Source organism: Ruditapes philippinarum, unplaced genomic scaffold, assembly GCF_026571515.1.
Source record: "Ruditapes philippinarum isolate M1 unplaced genomic scaffold, ASM2657151v2 ctg1348_1_1_1_1, whole genome shotgun sequence".
Lineage (NCBI taxonomy): Eukaryota > Metazoa > Mollusca > Bivalvia > Venerida > Veneridae > Ruditapes > Ruditapes philippinarum.
In genome coordinates, this window is record NW_026863537.1 from 84,890 (window position 1) to 101,261 (window position 16,372).

Sequence of the window (16,372 nt, forward strand, 5' to 3'; positions counted from 1 at the left end):
TCCGTTGCGCTATTTTATCTGGGAATTGAAATAAATGATTTATTTGGATATTCTATTTCAACACATTTTAGGATATGTTGATATATTTTCCACATAAAGTAGGAATTTAGTTGATGATTCTTTTTCGTCACTGTGATTTATGATCCTTGGCACCAGTAGATTTTATGAATTGTATTTCTCGAGCTGAGTGTTGCAGTATATGTTATTACTGTAATATTATATCATTCTCTAGACACTGGCATTTACGTGAATATACTTAAGAGGTTTCAAATTAGACTTGGATATGCTTTAATTAAGAAATCTATATACTTTATATCAAAATATGCACCTTCTATATCAATGTGTATTTCACAGAGTGAGTAAACATTACAAATTAGCAAATTACCTTCGTATGGTCTGAATACTTCAATGCCCCTTCATTTCCTTATATTTTCTTCCATTTCATTAAATATTCATCGATTCTTTTGTACTACTTGATTTGAATCACCAAAGCACAATTTGAAGTACTTCATTTACTTTGATATTGTAGAGATACAATCTTGTCTTTGTTTCTTGTTCAATACTCTTTCCTTGGTCACTGAAATGTTTCAATGTTAAATGAACCAATTTAGGATAAACTTTGTATTAGAATGGAACCATAAGTAATGTGTTAGATATTGGTTAAAATATAATGTTTAAAATTCTCCTTTCATATGTAGAGAAACGTCAAAAACGTTGTCACTTTTTTAACTTTACGTCATATAACATTTTATATTTGTTATTTCAATTTTCTTTCTATTTATTTTGTTATATTGTTGAAATTTGTCTTTAAAGAATTGTGAAAGGAAAGTTTTAAAATGTAATGCTAATAATTCTCACTTTTTTGAGACTATCAATCTTGACATATTTTTTTAATTTATTTTGGTCGAATCCATATACACATCATGAAATATTCAGTCATGCAACATTCAATCATACACTAGTATAGTAAGAATTATAAGAGATTATTTTCATATAACTATGCAATATAAGTAAACTATACATTAAACCCCAATCACCGGTGGGATCTACAAAGACTTTTAGGTCGAGTTCAACAGCCAGAGGCCGCAAAAGTTTTACCTCAAGTATATACCTCTATATTATACGTCTAGAACAACCCCGAGAACCAGTCGATATTTATGTATTTGTCTAGATTCTAGTAACTCAAATATTTATGTCAATGACTAAATACTAAGTTCTAATTTTCTACAATGATGAACCATGAAGTATAAACAAAAAATCACAAATGGACGAGTTTCTAAAAATAGAACTGCGCTTGTCAGATTGTCATCTCTCATTCTCTTATTCTTGTCACGCAATTTGATCGATTGAAGCAGAATAAAGAAACGGAAATATATTCTCCGCTGTTGAACAGAGACCAACGTGTAGCCACAAATGCACTATTCAATAAGCCAGAATAATTTGTTTCCAACATGAAAATATGAAAAAAAGAACGCAAACAAACAAACTTGCCCACTTGTATAAATTTTGTCAAAGGGAAATATTCTTTATTTAACAATCATATAAAGTTCTTCTATAAAACAATTGTGGTTGTGTAAATCTGAAAAAAGTATGCATAATTTTTACCTCAACAGAAAAGTATAAATTATTAAACAGTCATTTATTATAACCAAATTTGGCGTTAAAGAAATTATTTTATGAGTTATATAATATAAAAAATGTTGTTATTTTGGTAATTTAAATTTTAGATAGCCATTCTTTTATTAACTTAGTCAATGTAATAATTTTGATGAAAACTTGCGGGAGAATTTATTATCGTAATACTTCTTCTATTTTAACATAGATTATCAATCTGGTTTCGAATCCTACAGTTAATCCAAAACTTTTGAAAGCTTGTTCATCTGTCCATTCATATTTCAGAAGCGAAATCTTAGATATCGTTTTGGTCACTCAATTCCGTTATAAATGACTTCGTTTTGCAAGGGTATTTTTAAATGTTCATGCGAAAGTCAGTAATATTTTTTCATGTAAAATGCTGGCTTCAAACCCACTTGCCCACACCGCTGTGCTTTACAATCCCGTCACGATCTCGTGTCTGAAATAATGCCCGAAGGGAAACTTCACCAATAAAGCCTAAAAATTACTATGTCGGTGGGACTAAAAAACGAAAATTGTTAAATTGTACATTAAAAAAACACAAGACTCGGTTGAAATTTAATGAGTTAAAATTCGTCATTTGTGGGAACATCTTTTAAATGAAGAAAAATACGTATTTCTGTGACTGCGGCTATTCGCTATAATTCTAGTTGAAAAATTTATGATGTCTGTAGGGTAGGGTATTTCGCCTCCTTTCTCAGAGATTTTCGAAGCAAACGTTATCCTTTCCAAGGCTTCCGCATGAATGATTATAATTAGGGAATTGATTTCTTGTCAAAGTCCAGACAAAATTTACATAATTTCTAGGAGATCTGTTCCTTGTCAATTTCCATTCCTTGCATTTCTGAATGCGTACTGATTTCGCTCATGAACAGGTTTTAAGGAAAATGATATTTTCTCAACATTTCAAATAAAACATTTAACAGATAAACATATTTTTTTTATATCATATTGTGTTTTCCTCATCGCCGCTGCTTTGTTTCATGAATACAGTCATATATCAATATGGGGTGGAATAGATGAGTGTTAAATGCTGTATATTGTGCTTATTGCTATGATGTTCTGTACTATACAGTTTTGTCAAGAAAATTGAAACCTTGTTTGTTTGTCTTGCAACCATGCAACCTTCTATTGTTGTATTTATTGCAAATTCGGATAAATCATGTTCTGATTGGTTTATGCAATAAATTCCGTCAAACACCGCCAAGAATGTATACAATTCTGAATAAAAAATAAGTCCATTTTAAGAAATACTTATTCGACATGACATTGATGCGTAGGTACTGAAGGAAATAAGGAAATAATCAAGTCCTTTTTTAGTTTGATGTAGACGCGGCTATATATTAATATATACCACATCTGAAATTCACAGAGTTGTCTTTGAGACGCAAGTCAATACTGTCTTTGATATATTAAATACGTAACAAAAAAGAGACATTGACAGTATTCAAGATAGATTTTATTAATTACATGCTGCACAGTAAAACACATTTTTTCATTGCGTTCTTTGATGTTTTATCCAATGTTCTTTTTCTTGTGTCCTTTATGTTGAATAGAAATTTAGATAAAAAGTAAAAAAAAATCAATAGCAGATTGTTATATATGTCGACAAAAACCTTTCTCCAAAGGCATATCACACTTTAAAATGTTGTGTCATTTGGTGAAGTAATATTGTCAGAGTGAGTGATTGAGAAAAACAGATTAGGAAACAATTTAACTTCTTTTTGTAGATAATGGAAAACATGATTACAAATTCAAGGTAATAATTTTTATGACATATCATGTTCCCCTAATGTCCAGTATTGACCTCATATATAACTTTATCCCATGTATTCGCACTGATCTTTGACCGGCAATTATTTCCAAAATAACTCGTTCGCAAAGAGCAATTGATGTCATCTCCAGAGATGTCCTCGTCTAGGTGGCTGATTGATTGCCTCTGCTTAAAGAAACGGAAAACGTTATCTAAATTGATGGCGGTTAGTCAAATCAACTTGGCAAAATACTCAAATTAGGGCCAATATTTTCTTAAAATAGCTATCTTGGACTAAGACAATTGAATTTCTCAAAGTAAAGAAATGATAGATTATATTGATGTCATCGTAGAAAAAAACACGTCTTTTGGTGAATAAATAAAAAAACAACAAATAAGCACATGAAAATGAAAAGAAAAAAAAAGAACGAAAGTAATAGGGTAACAAACAAATTATAAATAAAACGTTACCCCCATCCAAAATAGAAAGGTTTTCAAGTATAAAGGATCCAACAATTCCATATTTAAATTTATTAAATTTTTTTAAAATTTGAATATATCCGATTTGAATCAATTCAAGTAAACAATAAAGGTATTGTTTTGTTCGCTTTTTGATACACTTTTATACATTATTTATTATTTATTTACTAGTATACGTGAAATATCAGATACATTTAAATAGTTTACTGTTTGGTTCGTTTCATTACGATTGCTAATATAAGTAATCATATTGTTTAATTGGCTATCGAGCTTTGGGGAGATTGAGTTATTTGTACGAAAACGAAAATCACCATGCTTATAATTTGCAGATATTGCAAAACTTTGTAGTTAATTTAAAAAAAAGGTATTTCGAAAAATACTTATCTATATTCCGATACAATCGTATGATTTCTTTCTATGGGGTACTTTCAATCTGTAAAAAGCTCTTTTTCTTCTGATTTGATTTGCATTTTCTTCTTAAATTTGTACTTTGAACTATCAATAACATCAGAACAAAAGGCCATGAATCTTTTTTGAGAATTTAAAAAAACAATTGTTTTCATAATATATGCAATATATTTATTCAATTTGATACTTTTTTTTCTTCAAGAACGCGTGATATCGTTTTCATTTCCACTCACGTGTGTTTCGATGCAGTCATAAATATCGACTCGAAAACATCGTTCTTCAAAGAAAGCAATGTTTTGATATTTTCCACGGTAGTTTATGTTCATGTGAATGTAATGTGCTAGTATTATATTTACATAAAGTTCCATTAGATAGATTCATCAAGGATACAAAATATCTATTTTTAGACAGTAAATCTGAAACAAAACAACAAATATGATTTGACAGCAGAAGCAATTACTGACATAAAAATACAATAGTAATTCATAAATATGTCAAAGTCTTAATGACGACACAGAAACATTATATGTCTACAATGATATCATGAAATAATGAGTTACCATTGATTCTCTCTAATTTGACATGTTATCAATAAAAATAACATTAATTAATCATATCAGAAAACATATTCTTCATGAATATTATTTCTTTAAAGCTTCATTTTTGTTTGTTAAATAGCTAATAGAAGTTCAGTATATTGATATTGAGTATCGTTTTGTCTAAGAACTTGTATGTATAAATAATAATCGGAAAATATATAATATATATATCTTGTACTAGCTTTTTGAGGCAATATAGTTTGCTACTTGCATCGTGTGAAAATTTATATTTAGCACGACTGCACCCAGCAAAACATTTATGTATATTAATTTTGAACTAATTATGTGTGCTCTATAAATAGTATGTGCCTGTTTTAAAGCGTCATTCGATGCCTGTAATTGACAGAATAAACATTGATAATGACAGAATTAAGCAATATTCAAGCCTTTCTATCAACCCTTTTCTGTCCTTTTATAGTTTTCTTTCTTAGATCCAGATATTTCCAGTCGATTAAGTAAATGATCTTAAGTTCGAGACATCCCTGATTTCAAAGCAGTTTTCTTAAAAGTAGTGTAATGAACTATAATAATTTTGTCAAGTACAACTACCTAAAGCTATATATTGTTTATTGCTATTCGTAAAGCAATTTGAATTAGAAAATAATTGATAAACTCATGTCATTATTTGGTAAAAACAATATATTAATGTTGAGATGCAAAATATGTTTATATCAACTTTTTGTTTATCTGGAAATAATGAGTATGTGGTTGCACAAGCATTAGGAACATAATTTATTATTTTTGTTTCACATTTACAGACTATTCAGCGTGTAGCTGATTTAGTGTAAAAAAGTCTATTATATATCATTAACGAAGCTAACCACTCGTTAAACATCTGTTTCGATGGAATCTGACAAAATTATTAAGAAGTCTAACTAATGCATTTCCGTCTTGACTAGATGTCAGGACAAAAAAGCACACAGTTTATAAGATGACAAAATGCATCTGTTAAATGAGTATGCTCTCCAAGAAGCCACATAAAATATCCGTGTCAGTCCTGCTTGTCGTAGCAGATCATATAACAGATCATTCTTAATGATGTTTTAATTAAAGATAACTTTCAAATGGCAAGTGTCATACCTCTAAAACGCTAAACACAAATAGCTTAATGCTTTCTGTGATTAACATCCAACTTTAAGAACTGATAATTGATATCACATTGAACAAGTGCATGTATAAAGCATGTTTTCGTAATATATATGTCAGAAGATTTGGTCTTGGAAAATGCTTTTCATTTTTGAAACCAGTATGTTGTTATGCAAATTGATAACTTTCAATGACCAATGTTAAAAAGGAAATATATTCCTGGATTATTCAGGGATATCAGACAAATTGACAACAGCAACGACACTTTTTTTACAGTAATTTAAGTTGACATGACAATGCAAACATTTTACAAATTACCTATAGATTCAACTAATTTTGGTACATAGTTATTCAGAAAGTGCTCAGTTAAACGATCTTATCTTCAGATATGATATAAACGAATAAACTCAAAATAAAAAAAAAGTCATGAGAAACGATTTTATAATCTTTTCAATGCCTCTTAATCTACTTGAAAGGGCCATCCATACTCTTGGAAAGAAGCCTATGCTACAGCCATTTTCAACAAAGGTGATGCATCTCTTGCCAGCAATTATAGGCCTATTTGTTTATTAAACAATTTAGAGAAAGTCTTTGAACGATTGAACTTTATGGGCGTTTTTTAATCACTTGAACATCAATAGAATGTTTACCAAATTGCAGTTTGTTAATAGACCTGTATATATATTATGTGGCGGCGTGGCTGAGTTCTTAAAGCGTCGGACTAGTAATTTATGGATTGCTGATCGCGTGGGTTTAAACCCTGTCAGGAGCAAGCCGTTATTATCTTGAGTCAGAACATTACATTCGTTGCTTAATTAGTTATAGTTTGTTCCAGGAACGAATTTTAGAGTGTTTCAATAAGCCAACACAATCCAACTAAAATAATTGTGTATAAACTAACTTGTATAAATCTATGATAATTTTTGTAAAGCACTGGATAATGGCAATATTTTTTTAGATATGCAAGGCGTTCGATAAAGTAACAAAGGCATTATTTGTAAACTAAATTGCTATAGTATCTGGCACAAGTTTTGTCTGATTAGCTGTACACATCAGCGTGTTGTTTTAACGAATTGCAAATCTTCTTTGGATTCATATTAGTAAGTGTTTCTAAAGGCTCGATCCTGGGTCCTCGTTTTTCTTATATTTATATAAATGAGGAATTCCAAGATCTTCAATCTAATGTCAAGCTTTTTTGTTGATGATACAAGTCTCTACCTCGTTATTGAAACCACAATTTGCAGCCTAACAATTTAATCAGATATCAAAGTAACATAAAGGCAGACAAAAGACTCGTAACGTTGAATCCATCTAAAATAATTTAATATTGTTTATAGAAAATCTCCGTCAGTGATAATGCTATTATATTCAAGCACGGCGTCCTACATATATCCTAGAAACAAAACGGTTTCTTTGACAAGTGTTCAGACACTATATATTTTTTTCTTTTTGCTAATATTTCCCTTTTCCTACTGCCTGGTTTGCTTACCTTTTCTTTGCCCTTTGGCTAGTCTTTATTGATTGTTATTTTGTTTCTTCTTTTTTCCTTATTTCATATTAATATTTTCGTCTCTTCAAAATATTGAAAACTTGACACAAAAAATAGATAAACTAAAGAAGAAGATTTTTTATAAGACTATTCTTCCGTTCAGATATATGATTTGGCTTATGTTATAGTTGTTTTATGTTGGTTTATATATCTCCGGGAAATGAATAAGTTTAAACTCAATCACTTTTCACTATATTTTTAGTAATTTCTAAAGTAAATTAAATGATTTTTTTGAAATACATTATGATTTCTATATAATATATCTTTTTCTAGGAAACAACAAGATCTGCCCTGCTGATTTTTGAACATACTTGTCTATAGACTTGATGCGGTAGCCGCTCAGCAATGCTAAAATATTTAAAGAACACATTACCGATTACGTCAAGCGTGTCAGTAAAAACTTCTAACGATTTTGTTTAAAGGGATCGGCTGTTATGACTGCTATGATTTTGACATTAAAGGATTGATTTCCTGTCAGCACAAAAGGTTAACAAATTAAGATACATATTTGCATTTGCCATCGAGAAACATGTAAGCAGATCATATGAAGTCATATAAAATCCGTATTTAGACAAGATTGATTGATGTTAGAGGGATGAAGAAACAACTCCAGCCTCAAATTACATTATATACATGACTTTGGTTTTCTAAATTGTACATATATGATCGATCCAATGATACCACGGGAACGTAAATCAATTATGTTGTAGGCAAATGTTATCAAAAGGATCAGAAAGCAAAATCTGTTGACAGTTGCCAAACATTATTTGTCTGACAATGTTTTATTCTAGTTCCCTAGTACCCTGAAAGATTATGATCATTTGATACAATAGCAAAGCTACATTTCAGTAGCTAAATGTTATTTATTTAAGAAACACACGAAACCAAGGAAGCGGAGACCGGCGGATAAACTTCCTTTTGGTTAACTTGTCAGGACGTTATTTATCTATATCTTGTTTTCAATTGCTACGCCTAACAACTTAATTAATACGAAATTCAATAATTTGTACTTATTCAAATTATGTCTGCATACAAGAAATGTAGATGGTATTTGCATATTTTATTAAATCGTATGACGACAATATAAACAAAATATATGACATAAACATTTCATCAAAGTATTTTACCAGATATACATGTAAATATATATATATATATATATATTTATATAATTTCACTTTGAATCATCGTTGTGGCGGTTGGCCTAAAGATTAACCTGCAGTCTAGTATTCTTAGGATCGCAAGCCACATCAGGAACAGGTCGTTGTTTCATTTAGCAAGAAATAATACAGCCAATGCTCAGTACTGGTTGGTTCCAGAAAGGGATTCGAGAGTGTTTGTTTATTTGTTTGTTTCATTTTACGCCTTTTTCCAACAGTACAGTCATATAGGCGGGTAATTTCCTAACTATCCTTCCTAAAGAGTTACACCAGTACAAAATACCTTCCTCGGCGCTAAGCTACCAACGCATCTTCTGGGGATCAAATCCACACCAGAGGTAACTGGATTAGAAGTCATCGACTCTAATCCCTCGACCACGGGGGCGGTGATTCGAGAGTGTGTTCTAAAAGCTTATAACTTACTACACAATCGAACTAAAATTAAAACTGTATAAAGTAATCATCATTATCTTTATTTTCAATCTATTTTGTATTTGATAATAAACATTACGCTTTTTACAAATATAACTCGTAATATCATATGTTCAGACTGTTCAAGTCCGAGTCATTATTATCATTTCTCTATAAATAATAAAATAACAAGAAAGACATGACATTTACGGTAACATATTATTAAGATAGAGATAAAGTGGTGTATAAATGTAGATACGCAGAACTTAGTGGTCATACATTGTTTCTCTGACTTGAATATTCTCCTCTAAGCAACTTAAACTGACTTAAGATAAACCCTTGTCTGAGTGACTGATTGAATGAAGCAGAAAAAGAAACAAGATATTTAAGCTTGATAGATTATTGACAACAAATGCTGATTACAAAGTCCCTTACACAGGGTAAAAAAATATTTCTCTAAAGAAAGTACATACTTGATGTCTATGTGAACCTTGTCATCAAGATTTGAATTGGCAATCTCAGTATTTGAGGGTATTTTCAAATACGTGAAGTATAAATTCTTGACATGATAAAAGAGCGATAGAGTCAATACATGTATTTGCAGAAAACACGATGATGATTTGATAGACATACATATACATTATGCATATAAGATACATTATTATCTTAGTGCTTGACTATTAAAATAAAAATGAAATAAAATCTTAAAAGATGCGGAAGGAGTGCAACAGTTAGCAATTTAGGTTGTGTAAAACCTAGCTTTATTTAGTGAAACATATAAAGATGTTTATATTTGTAAACTTATTATCATTGCTTACTCTAAGAGATTGGAGGAGGAAGGGCCAGGATTTTCGGTTATATGAACTTTCCGGAAATTGTTAACCATTTCGGTTTTCAAGATGAGCCTCGCTTTGAAAAGCGTCACTTTCGGACCACAGACTTTGTCATTTCAGAGAAGTTTCATAATTTGTATTTTTGTCTCGCATTTCATAGGTTTTAGCAACCAGTTTTATGCTAATGTTGTTCTGTTCTTTTATAGTATCTGTTATTTTGCTATATTCGCTTCAATTTTGGCATAATTTCTATGTCTTTTGTAAATCAATTTGCGGACATGATTTGACCTACTTTTTGCGCGTGGGTTTCAGAACAAAGAAACACATAATTTACAATTGTTTATTATCCAAACGTGCTATTATTGTGAAGTTTGCCCTTGAGAAGTCACTGTATAGAAAATGGTTCTTAACTTTCTAATTTTGGGGCATTCATTTGCGAAAAGATTGTCGAGGTGGTGTTGCCATAATAGCTTATATAACCTTAATTTAGATAATAAAATGATTCAAATTTTCTGGCATGGTGTTGGTGGTGCTACTGTGTCCAATCCTCACCACCACAAGTCATTGTGGTCCGAAATCCACCTTGTGTCTGATTTGAATGTGAAAGTTACTGTCTTAGACATTGGCTCTAATAATTTATGTAATCATGATGCCAGTGCAGTTTCTGTTGCCAGTCATATACTTTCTTTCGCAGAGGCGATCCTTTTAAAAGGCTGTGATATGGTTGTTATTTTTTAGATATTGCAAAGACAGTTCCAACCTGCATTAAATGCTAAAGTACAAGAAACTAATCAGATTCTTAGTGACAAATGCTCCAATCACCAAAATTTGATATTTTGGTCTCATTCGAGAAATAATTTCAACATCCGTTTCCTTAGGGACTATGTGGACAAAGATGGAATACATGTTGATTATGTGAGAGGCATGCCACGCTATTATAGATCAGTAAGGGGTGCTTACTATGTCTTATTATGTTAGTCAGAAATGCAGTTTCATTGTATATACTTTTCTTCTCTTTACAGGTTTGCTGTCACTTTCAATTGTTGAACAAAAATCAGTGCATAGAGTGACATATTTTGAATTGTATGTGTTGAGTGATATTTTCTACATTGCCGGACGAGCTTCCACTATTTACGTGGGTTTATTTTTGTTTTATATTTTCACAAACTTCATAGCATTTTTGCTATATTTTCTCTATGTTTGTAATACAGTTGCTCAGTTGGAATATACAGTATCTTTTAGCAAACTGTTGTCTGTTATACAGCATAGTCTATATTATAGTCTATATTGCACTTGCAAGATTTACATATGGCTTTGTCTTGGTTCGATTCAAACATTCTTCGATCAACGCATGGGAATACCTTTCCTTTTGCAACGACTTCTGATTAATACTATGTTACATAGGAATTCTGTCCTTTGAATGTGACATTTTTTTATTTTATTTTATTAAAAACTTTTCCTATCAACGCTTAACACAAACTTAAACGATTTTACACAATCGTATATGATTATATCATTATGTATATTTCACTTTTCATCTGTTTATTTGAACAAATTTACTAACTTTTATCATTTGATTTCATTTCCATCTGTGCCAAATACTTTTCCATTGGAATTATAGAAAATACACATGTATGCTTGTTGTTAATCTGTTCTATGATTTTAAAGAGTACAACAGGGAATGTATTTGGTTACTGTGGCAAAGTCTCATATTTTATGGACTTTTCCAGGCCTTTTCCCTGAGTGACGCATAGGAAAACCTTTCCTATTGCAATGTCATAGGGCGTTCTGACTGAGACATCAATAATAGTGGCACATAGGAATTAAAATTTCTCCTTTTGCATTGTCACAATTTTAATTACTTTTCATTTATACTTAAATTTTATCCTAGTGAGGCCCATGGGACATCTGTTCCCTTTTGCACAGTCCCAAAAATTGTTTATCATCTTCATGATGCTATACTCTCAATGTGGCGCATAGGAATAAATTCTATTTGCAATGTCATTTATCTTTAATATATTATTGACCCAAAGGGTTATTTTACCCTTTTGCAATGTCAGTTTTTACGAAGTATCTTGTACTTTTCGGTGTTTGGCATTCACATATGCAAGGAAACTATTTACTATTATGTTTATTCCTTTATCTAATACTTAATTACATGTTTCAGAATGCCAAAAAGAAAACCCTCCGCGTCTACCAGTGGTAAAGGCAAGGCAACAACATCATCCACTAGCGACGACCACAGGTTGGCGAGCATCATCGCCAATGCTTTAGTGCAGAATAAGTCTGCACTGAAGGAAGTAGCCGCCTTATTACCACCAATTACTATAGAACCAGGCATCCGTCCCGACGGTACAGAGGGGGAAATAACAGAACCGGATCATGCCGTTCAAAAGCAGCCGCGGCTGGGTAATACTTGTACTGATAATAGTGACTCTGACATTGATGAAGACAATTTGTCACTTTGTTCACATGGATCTGATCGTCTTTCAAGCTGTCAAGACAGTCCAGACACAGTTAATGAAATTGATTTGGGGACCTTTTCCTCAGTACACCCTGTCGTCAGTAAAAAATTGCGCTCCAAAATCCTTAATTTGTTTGTTTGTTTGTTTGTTTGTTGATCTCGGGGAGATATACTTTTCAGACAACTTACTGTCTGAAACAACTACCATTAAAAAAACACCTGGGGCAACTATAAAATCAGTGCACAAATCAGCGCCAAAACAGATTTCAAATATCATGACTTGGAATCGTGCATTCCAAGTTTATGCTGATATTTATGCCAGCAAATATCAGTCTGAAGGTTACCAAATGTTCAGATACATGACCCTTATCCAGAACTTAGCCAATCATGGCATTGCTTGGTTAACCTACGATCAGAAGTTTAGACAATTGAGAACTTCAGCCAATCTAGCCTGGGGTTCTATACATACAGAAACGTACCTTCATTGCATGATCTTGAAACCTTCCTTTCGTCTCAGTTCACCACAGTCAGGAAGTTCCTACACCCCTAAAGTACCCTTGCACATCCTACAGCGCCGAGGATATTGCTGGGAATACCAGAAATTCTCCTTGTGTTCAAAGCAAATATGTGACAGATCACATAAATGTTCCAATTGTGAAGGCTTCAATCATGGAGCCAGTAAGTGCACCAAACCTTTTAGACGCACACAAACTGCTGATACCTTCTCCAAACCAAAGTCAAACGGCCCTCAAAACCCTCACCCAAGACAGGCTCCCTCTAGCAAATAGATTTAATTTGCCCACACCTATCAAAGTAGATGTTCTTTCCAAGTACTTTATTAGATGGTTTTCGTAATGGGTTTCCCCTTGGTTCAATTGGTTCTATTTCTGTTAAAATACCACCAAACCACCCTTCAGTTGCTAATCACACAAACTTTGTATCTGTTAAAATTTCTTCGGAAATTAGTAAGAACAGAATTAAGGGCCCATACTCCTATCCACCGCTCGATAATTTCATATGCAGCCCTTTAGGTGTGGTACCTAAACGTTCACCTAATTCCTTTCGTCTTATCCATGATCTATCTTACCCTAAATTTGGTACTTCTGTCAATTCATGCATTCCGGAAGAAAAATCCACTGTTCAATTAGAGACATTTGATCATGTTGCAAGTTTGGTTCTACAATCAGGCCAACATTCCCTTATTGCCAAAGCTGATATTGAAGACGCTTTCAGAATCATTCCAATTTCGCCTCTAGATTATCATAAACTAGGTTTTACATTTCAAGGGCATTATTACTTTGACACAGTGTTGCCAATGGGAGCCTCCTCTTCTGTGTATTTCTTTGAATCTTTCTCAAAAGCCATCCAGTGGATCATGCAACATTCACTAAAAGTACGGAGAGTTTCACATATAATAGATGATTTTATATTTGTTGGTTCTCCGGCTTCTAGAGAATGTCATGAGGCACTTACAAAATTTTTTACATTAGCTGCAGACATAGGAATTCCAATTAAAACAGATAAAACAGTGTTTCCTTCAACGTCCGTTGAAGTCCACGGCATAACGATGAACACGGCAACCATGACTGCGTCCCTACCTACTGATAAAATTATTAACCTAAAATCGCTTTTACTTCAGAATATGCACAAAAAGAAAGTGTCCCTTAAAACCTTGCAATCTATTTTGGGTCATCTTAACTTTGCTTGTAAAGTTATCAAACCAGGCAGGTGTTTCCTAAGGCGTCTATATGATCTTACTAAAGGACACACTAAAAGCTGGCATTTCATTAAGATAAGTAAAGACTGTCGAGCAGATCTAAAGCTTTGGTACTCCTTTTTATCAGATTACAATGGAGTCACTCTTCTTACTAATGATAGGTTTATTTCTTCAAAAACCCTCCATTTATATTCAGACGCTGCGGGTTCTAAAGGTTTTGCATGCACCCATCAGTCTTCTTGGACTTATGGAGTTTTTCCTGATAAAATAAAAACATGCCACATTAATATTCTAGAGCTTTACCCAATTGCCCTTGCAGTTTCTCTTTTTGGTAATTGTTGGGAAAACAAAAACATACTATTCATTTGTGACAACCTTGCAGCAGTACATTGCCTGAATAAGCAGACTTCAAAAGACCCCCTTATGATGAAGCTTATTCGCATAATTGTATTAAAAGCTCTTCGTTACAACTTCTGTTTTAATGCCACCCACATTCCTTCAGTAGACAACACTATTTGTGATAAACTGTCTCGATTACAGGTAACAGAGGCTTTGGAACTGGCTCCTCACCTAAACAGGGACCCTGTACCAATTCCACGAGAAATGTCACCATGGATATTGCTCACGTGAAGAAGTCCTTGTTGCATTCTTCTCTGGCTCCGGGAACTCATAAAGAGTACGATCGGTGTTTTAAATAATTATACCATTCTTTGTTTATATCATTAGGCTTATTATACATTATGTTTTGAAACAGATTGAGATAATTGAAGTTATCAAATGAAGGCAACTGAACATTTATATTTCTACTTTCATTACGATATGAATGATTCGATTCTTACAGTACATAAGTTTAATCTTACATATAATGTATATTTAATTATAGAAATAATGATTACATGTATAATGCTATTTTGATAAAATTGTATTGACCCAAACCATTAAATAAATGCAGAAGCATCGAGCACAGTTGAGGTGACGTTTTGCAAATACTAAGTACTTAAATCTCATAATGTTCATTAAATTATAGTTTATTATCATAAAGTAATTTTAAAAAACTTGTATGGAATCAAACTAATTACGCAGAAGCATTGTACACAGTTGATATGTCGCTTTGGAACTTATGCAATGTAAGAAACAACTTCACGTCAGAAATTTACCTGAAGATAGATAATAGTTAAGAAGGCTATTTATTGCCCGTTGGTCGATCACGTTTTGTTTTTCTAAGACTTTTCTAACCAATTATTGTTTACACGATGTCAAACTTATTGTTTATTTTGACCCTTAACAGATTAAACAATTGATGTATCAGATTCTTATTTATTTAAATTTTAGATATTTATTATACTCCTTTTTATCAATATTTACCTTTGTCGAATTGTATTTATCACAATTGTGTACAGTAAAGATTGTATTCATCAAAATTGTTTACAGTAAAGATTGTAATTATCAAAATTGTGTACAGTAAAGAATGAGTTTATCAAAATTGTGTAGAGTTAATATTGTATTTATCAAAATTGTGTACAGTAAAGATTTTATTTATCAAAAGTGTTATCAGTAAAAAATCTCTTTTATCGTTCAAGATATGGCTAACTGACGTTTACATATATTTGTGACACCATATTTAAGTTAGTAAAGGCGTATTCATTTAATTGGACGGTAGTCATCACAATGTTAAACGAATTAGAATGTTACATGAAGTTAATGTCATTAGCAAAAAGTGTAAACGTGTCTCTAGTAATATATTAACATGTTGACACACCGACTTGAATCGGATTGAATTTCTTAAAATGGGTATGTTGATAAGAAAGAAAGGCGAACATATTTCTATTTACTAATAACTTTGAAACTGAAACACTTTCTATCATAGGCACCGTATTACTCTTGTTATATAAAGTTTTTACAATGTTTTCAAGTGTTAAAAGTACAAGAAATGTGATATTCAGTATTGATCATAACCACATCGAAAATGTTTAATTTTCATTGACTTCTTTTATTATTTTTGTTTCAATAAAACGTTGTATTATTGTCATCATGGCAAATGTATTCTTAATTGTTGTTCTCTAGCAAATAAATGTCTTCATTGTCTTATTCCAAATATTTATTCTGCATTGTTATCAATTGTAATTGCTCTTATCGAATTGAATCATTTTTAAAGCTATTTTGTAGTACACGTATCTGACATCCCGCTTCTATCAGTTACAAACATGACAAATCGAACTTGACATGAAGAGTTTGTTAGATGAAGTAATAGAAGTAAATAATGAGAGAAGATAGATT

General features: G+C 31.9%; 1 protein-coding gene across 1 annotated transcript; it reads left to right on the top strand.

Moving 5' to 3' along the window:
• The first annotated feature begins 13,195 nt into the window (after positions 1–13,195).
• Positions 13,196–14,725, top strand: LOC132722383 (uncharacterized). Its single transcript, XM_060706880.1, has one exon. The coding sequence runs from the start codon at positions 13,196–13,198 to the stop codon at positions 14,723–14,725; it is 1,530 nt and encodes a 509-aa protein (XP_060562863.1).
• Positions 14,726–16,372: the final 1,647 nt, after the last annotated feature.